A 7,305-nucleotide genomic window follows, 5' to 3' on the forward strand; every position below is an offset into this window, starting at 1 on the left:
CTGCACGACCTGGACGCTTTCTTGGACTGGCTGGTGCGCGCCCAGGAGGCGGCGGGCGGCGTCGAGGGGCCCCTGCCCGGCAGCCTGGAGGAGGCGGACGCGCTGCTGGCCCGCCACGCCGCGCTCAAGGAGGAGGTGGACCAGCGCGAGGAGGACTATGCCCGCATCGTGGCGGCCAGCGAGGCGCTGCTGGCGGCCGACGGCGCCGAGCTGGGCCCGGGCCTGGCCCTGGACGAGTGGCTGCCGCACCTGGAACTCGGCTGGCACAAACTGCTCGGCCTGTGGGAGGCGCGCAGGGAGGCCCTGGTGCAGGCGCACGTCTACCAGCTCTTTCTGCGCGACCTACTCCAGGCTCGGGCCGTGCTGCGCAACCAGGTGGCCGCTTCGGGGGGCTCGCGCGGTGGGGGGCTGGTGGCGACGGGGACATGTAGGGAGGGATTTTCTCAGGGACCGCTGCGTTCGTGGCTTGTCCGAGCTCAGTGGGAGTGGGGAAAGTGTCTGGTGTGGATCGCGGGTTTGTGGCTTATCCGGCGAGAAGACGGGGCGGGCAGGTGTGTAACAGGATTTGAGGACTATGACGGGCGGATTAGTGTTTTATCTAAGGTGGCTAACAGTGTGGGGACTATCCCAAGTCAGTAATGCCCTTGCATATGCATTGCGCTGGCTCCCTGGGTGCGCGGATTACCTGGAAGGAAATAAGAAGGTGAGGTTAATTGGTGACGGTTAATGGGGTTCAAAGATCGTGGGGTGGATGGCGGAGGATAAAGCTTATGGGAGCGGGTAATTCAGGCTGAGAGGTGATCTGGATCAGCAGCTAAGTGACTGTGGATTCTGTGGTTGTGGGTGCCCAAATTCGCAGATAATCTTATTGGGAATGGCAATTTCCATACCTTCTGGAGAGGGTTTGTTCATGGTTTGGGAAAGTGCGCACCCCAGTTATCTGGGAAGAGCCGATCCATCCGGAGAGCATTCTGGGCTGGGAATCGGGTTTGAGCATTTGGAGAAGACAGATCACCCTGTTTTCAGATTGTCCGAGACTAGGCACCAAGCTTCCGGGATTTTAGAAAGGATGACCACCAGCGCTGGTTATCTAGTGAAAGCTGACCCAGTTGACGGGTTATCCGGGGGTGGGGTGGGGACAGATGGGGTCCCCCCAGAATTCTGAGGCTCCTGAGTGTGGGAGCTGAGGTGGCCTTTAGAGAACCTTCCTGACCCGCTCGTCTTACCAGTTAGAAAAATAATCCCGGAGAGGGAAAGAACTTCTCTGAAGTCACACAGCACCCAGTTTGGCTTCATCAGTTAAGCAAGTATTTACTGAATGCCTTCTCTGTGCCAGGCACTATTCTGGGACTGAGCGCACATTAGGAAACAAAACACAAAATCCCACCCTCGTGCAGCTGGTCTTCTAGTGTGTGTGTATGCACGGGGGGGAAGGGGGGGTGATAAACAAGCAAATGCACACACACACACACATATATGATATATATAATATCAGGTAAATGTATGAAAGATAACAAAGCGGGGTAAAGTGATATAGTGGGGTGGAGGGTGGTGTTTTTGGCAGATGGTCAGAGGCATAAAGAAAGTTAAGGAGCCCACCATGGGCATATATAGAGGGAGTGACCAGCCAGGCAGAGGGACTCGCATGGGCAAAGGCCCTGAGGTGGAATCATGTGTGGCCTGTTCGATGCCAGAGCACAGGGAGCAACAGGGAGGAGAGAGGTGGCAAGCCAGGCCGCAGCCTCTTCCAGGTCCGGGAGGGAATGGAGCAGGGCTGACCTGAGCACCACCCCTGCCCCTCATCCCCAGGAGATGGCACTGTCGGGGCTGGAGCTCCCGGGCACGGTGGAGTCAGTGGAGGAGGCACTGAAAAGGCACCGGGATTTTCTCACCACGATGGAGCTGAACCAGCAAAAGATGCAGGTGGCCGTGCAGGCTGCCGAGGGCCTGCTGAGGCAGGGCAACGCCTATGGAGAGCAGGCCCAGGAGGCTGTGACCCGGCTGCTGGAGAAGTAGGTCCCTCAGACACCAGAGGCACAGGGGGTGTGGTCTGGACAAGGGGGTGTGGTTTGGGAACCGGGGGTGTGGCCTTGGCGCAGAGGGTGTGGTCTCTGTGCAGGGGGTGTGGCTTGTGCATAGGAGGTGTGGGCTCAGCACCGAGGGTGTGGCCTCGGCACTGGGGAGGGATGAAGAGGTCAGGGCTCCTCTCTTTTCCGTCACTATATCTGCTTCTCTTCCCCTCTCTGATTTCTCTTTAATCCCATACCGTTTTAGAGTTGCTTTAAATTGATACTTTGCAGAAAAGTAACTCGTGGTCAGAAACTCAAAAGATATACAAGGCTATACAATGACGTTCCTCTGCCAATCCTGCCCTCAGCCGGAGGGAGCTCCACTGGTTGTTAAAACGCTAACTTCTTTTCCTGGATGCCCTGCATCTGTGCCCTTCTGGTCCCCAGATCTAGCAGCTGGAGGCCAGAGCCAGGTTCTGTTCTAGCATTCCAGATGGGGACACTGTCCCCTGCCCTGCTGGTTCTCGGATATTGTGAATGAGCACCTCCCTCGGGCTCCAACTGCCCAGTTCGCTAGGCAGCACACACCGTGTGTGAGTGTGTGTGTCTTCGTGCTGCTGTTGCACATAATCAGTCTCTTCTATCACCATCTGTCTGTCACCACCACCCAGTCTCTTGTCTGTCCTTGTACTAATTAAGCAAAGACATTTACTGATATGTACTGTGTGCCAGGCACTATTCTAATCCCAGAACAAAACAGTACCCGCCCCCCCCCCTGGCAAATTTCAGCCCTCAACTAGAGTCCTTTATAGGGGCTCCTCTAGGCTGACTTTATCGTCATCACTGTTTCTGCCCCTCGTGGTGAGCCACGAGGGCCCAGCACCCCTCCCCTGTCTTTCCAGCCTCTGATGGAAAGCATCCCTAGTCACTCCGCCACCAACCACAGCCCAGAGACCCCAGCCCCTCCTCTGTCGGGGACTCAGGTGTCCTTTTCCCCTAAATTCATCTGGGACAATGCTGGAATTTTCTTTTTCTTTTTCTTAGTTTTTTAAACATTCATTTTTGAGAAAGAGAGAGAGGAGGGGGAGAGGCAGAGAGAGAGGGAGACAGAGAATCAGAAGCAGGCTCCAGGTTCCAGGCTCCAAGCTGTCAGCACAGAGTCCAATGTGGGGCTTGAACTCGCGAACCGAGAGATGATGACCTGAGTTGAAGTCGGATGCTTAACTGCCTGAGCCACCCAGGCACCTCAAGGCTGGAATTTTGTAAAGGAAGCTTTCGTGGGGATTCTGGTCCTGAGGATATAAACCCATGATCTAGTGCTCCCAGCACCAAGCCGGGACCCACCCTTCCTGCACCCCACATTTCTTGAGTACCTGCTGGATGTCGGGCTCCGCAGGACAAAGAGGAGGATCCTGGTGGACTGCTCGTTCTGTGATTCCTTCCTTCCTTCCTTCCTTTTCTGTCATTAATTGCGCCATTCATTCTATTGTTTATTCAGCTAACAAAACAGGTACTGAGTCCATGCTCTGTTCCAGGCCCTGCGTGGGGCACTGCTGGCCATGCAGCAGTGACCAGGACAGCACAGGACCCCCGCCCTCCCGAGCTCACACGCTTTCTGACCAGGATGGCCCAGAATGGTCAGGATTGGGATGGGAGTAAAGCAGGGGGTTGTGGGAGCCTCAAGGTGGCATCTGCCCTAGGCTTGTGCTGGGTGAGGCTGGGAAACACAGCGGGAACTGAGACTGGTCCAATCCCTGCCCCCCTCACCCCTAGGTTGCTGACATTTGCCAGGGACAGGGTTCCTGCCTTCTGGAAGTTATAAAACATCTATTCGCTGAGGGTTTGGGGGAGGGCTTTCCACACCCACGAGGGGGCAGAACCAGTGCAGAGCTGTGAGCTGGGGCCCTGACGTCAGACAGGGTCAGATGCTAACCCCCCTCCTCAATCTGTGAGATTGAGGGCGAGTCATGTAGTCCCTCCATGTGCCTCACGTAACCTGGAGCCTGGCCCAGCCCAGTGTGTGAGGTGCTCTCGGTATCTGCATTTTGCACTTGGTCAGGGGAATGGTCTTGCCTGAGGTCACAGCCAGGAAGCGACCCAGCCAGGACATGAAGGATGTGAACCCTGCTGTTTTCTCGCCCTCCCGGAAAAGAGGGATTTTCCTTGTTCCTAAAACTGATGCTCTGCGAGTTGGCTGGCGAAGGCCTGGAGGGATCATTTCAGTTCAGTTTCAGAGGCATTTCCGCTTCTGGCTCTCGAGCTGAGTCTGGGCAGGAGGGAATCAGTACTTTGCTTGTTTGTTTCCGGCTTGTCCGGTTCCTCCATCCAGTTGTGCGCCTGGTTCCCTGTAATTTTCTCTCACGAGCTTTGCCTCTTTGCCTCCATCTATCTGTTATCTCTGTGTCTCTGTTTCCTTCCATGTCTCTCCCTGTTTCTCTCTACCTGCATCTGCATTCTCTTCCGCCTCTCTCTCTGTCTCTCTCAGACACTTCACCTTTGTTTCTGTCATCTCTCTTTCTGACTCCATTCGTTCATTCATTCATTCATTCATTAATTCAAGAAATATATATCGAGCACCTAATGTGTGCCAGGCTCTTTTTCTAGGCATTGGGGATACACCTGTGACCAAAACAGACAAAGATTCCTGCTCTCATGGAATGAGATCCTAGATGGGGGCGATGTCATATGCACATGTAATACATACAGTGTGTTAGATAGCGCTAAGCTGGAGAGAAACCATTAAAAAAGAAAGCCAAAAAGCGTTGGACTGTGATCAGGAGGGACCTTGCTAGGAAGGTGGTATTTAAGTAGATATTGAGGGGAAGAGCGTTCTGGGCAGAGGGAACAGCCAGTGCCAAGGCCCTGAGGTGGGAGCGGCTTGTTTAAGGTAAAGGGAAACGGGATGTCCCCAGCCCCTCTCCACCAGCACTTTGTACCATGGGCAGGAGGCCAGGCTGCCTGGGGCTGCGGTCCCGGCTGGCTCCAGGGTGGTGGCGCTCGGGTCCAGCCCTTGCCAGTTCACTCGGGCCAAAAGTCCGGCCCTGCTTGCCAGTGCACCTGCCCACCCTCTCTGTGGCTCTAGCCCCATCTTTTCCCACGTCCCACTCTCTTCCCTCTCTCCAACTGGGTTCTACCCTTCTGTTTGTCCAGCTGTGTCTTCTACTGCTGTCATCTTGCCCCTTCTCTGCCTTTCCCAGTTGTCCCTGCCTCGACTCTGACTCCCACTTTCACTCCCTTTGCTTCCTTCTCTCTCTCCCCTTGTCTACTGCTCTTGGTCTCTCTGCCTCGCTGGCACTTCCTGATGCATTTCTTTACTTGTCTTTATTTTTTTTCTTTCCCTGGGTTTCTTTCTCTTTGCCTGTCTGTGGGTCTCTGTCAATCACTTCCTCTTAAGGTCAGTTTCTCCCTGTCTCTAGTCTGGTGTCTGTTTCTCGCTATAGGTCTCTGCACCTCTCTCTCTCTCTCTCTCTCTCTCTCTCTCCCTCCCCCCCCTTCCTGAATCTGTCTTCCCCTCCTGATCTCTCTTTCTTTCTAAGTGTCTCTTGATCTCTAAATCGCTATCTTTCAGTATCTCTTAGGCTGTCTGCAGGTCTCTTATCGCTCTCTCTGGGCTTGTGTCTCCTTGTCACTCTTTGTAAGTGTATTTCCTTCCAGATGTCTGTCTGTCTTTCCACCCCGCAACCCCTTGCTCTCTCATTCTCCCTCTGCCCCTCTCCAGTTCATCCCTGGCTGGCCCTCAGTGATGTTTCTTTGGCTCTCCCTCCATCCCCACCTTACTCTCTCCTCTTCCTCGCTCTTACATATGCTCCGGGTTCCTAGTCCTGCCAAGCCCGATACCCTCACAGCTCTACTGCCAGTGCCCCCCCCCCAACCTGTGCTTGCCCCAGCCCCTATCTCTCCATCCCCAGGAGCCAAGAAAACCAACTACGGGCCCAGCAATGGATGCAGAAGCTACACGACCAGCTTGAGCTGCAGCACTTCCTCCGAGACTGCCACGAGGTAGGAACTCCAGCTGTGACTTCTTTCCCAGGGAGGGAAGTGCTCCCGGGCTGAGGGGCCATGGGGGCGGGGACGCCCCGTCTAAGTGGGTCGCGGAGCGACATTCACTCCCAGCCGCCAGGAGGCGCACGGATTCCAGCCTCAGTGCGCAAGCTCCGCAGCGCCCGCCTCCTTTCCCGTGGAGAAGGGAGGGAGGGGCCCTGGGCGCCCCTGGCAACGGCGCGGGTTCGCGCCTATGGGTCCCGCGGGGACGCGCGGTGATCTCACCTTTCTCTCAGGAGATTTGTGAGAAGCGCCTTGCTGAGGGAGAGCGGTGGAAGACGCAGGGTCAGGAGCAGGCATGTGTATACCAGCGGCCCAGAGCGCAACTTTAGTCAGAAACAAGCCTTAACCCCTTTAAAATTAAGTGTCCAGGAATCAAGCGCTATCCCTCTAGATGATCTACACATCTGTAAGGATCCCCCCAAACCAGAGATGGTCCAGGTCTCCTTTCCCATTAGAGACGGTTCCGGAACATGCTACCTTCCCTTCCTAACCCCTGCATTCCATAGAAACTGTTCTAGACCACACTAGAGATGGCCCGGTAAACATTTTCCTAACCCCAGAGATGATCCTGGTCTCATCCATCTACCCAAGATCATCGCCCCCTGCTCCATAATGATCCAGTACCTAAGTTCCCCCCTCCCCAAACAAGGGTGGTTCAGGAACTATTTTCCAATTCCTCCTATTCAAGATGATTTGACACCCTCCGTGGTGAACCCCACGAGAGACTGTTGGCCTCACGTATGAAATGAACAAGGGCCTCCATACCTCCCACCTCCACATAACTCAGGCTCATTAGAGATGGGTCTGGAACTCAAGCCCACTAGAGATGGGTCTCGGAACCCCTGTCCCCCTCCTTCCTGCTTATTCTGGCAGTCTATCTTCTAAGTCCTTCTGGCAGAACATCTTGTAAGAGATGTTCCAGGACTCCTCCCATGTCCTCTATGTATATTGCCGAGATAGCCAGGAATCTGAGTGCTTTCTCATTCGAGATGGTTCAGGAGCCCACCCCACCCCACCACATACTTCACATAGCAGAGGTAGCCCAGGCCCCAGGTCCCCCCTCCCGCCATTCGATTAGGTTCAGGAACTCCTCCTCCCTCTTGTGAGATTGTTCTGGACCAAGTAGCAATAATCTGAGATGGCGCAGAACCCTCTCCTCACCACCCCCGCCCCCCCCAGCTTTAGAGAGGTGGTGATTCCTCCACTCCCCAACTGAGGCTCGGCAAGGAGGCGGGCATGGAGGCAGGCAGGG

General features: G+C 55.2%; 1 protein-coding gene across 1 annotated transcript in view; it reads left to right on the forward strand.

The window, feature by feature from the left end:
* The window catches only part of SPTBN4 (spectrin beta, non-erythrocytic 4), a 65,449-nt gene that overhangs the window by 36,370 nt on the left and 21,774 nt on the right, over positions 1 to 7,305 (forward strand). The window contains exons 19-21 of the mRNA XM_029924292.1: positions 1 to 375; positions 1,810 to 2,012; positions 5,918 to 6,008. The exon at positions 1 to 375 is cut by the window's left edge and continues 22 nt beyond it. Coding sequence (XP_029780152.1) covers positions 1 to 375; positions 1,810 to 2,012; positions 5,918 to 6,008 — 669 coding nt within the window. The remainder of the gene's footprint in view (positions 376 to 1,809; positions 2,013 to 5,917; positions 6,009 to 7,305) is intronic.

The sequence above is a fragment of the Suricata suricatta genome, chromosome 16, assembly GCF_006229205.1.
Source record: "Suricata suricatta isolate VVHF042 chromosome 16, meerkat_22Aug2017_6uvM2_HiC, whole genome shotgun sequence".
In the NCBI taxonomy this organism is placed as follows: Eukaryota; Metazoa; Chordata; class Mammalia; order Carnivora; family Herpestidae; genus Suricata; species Suricata suricatta.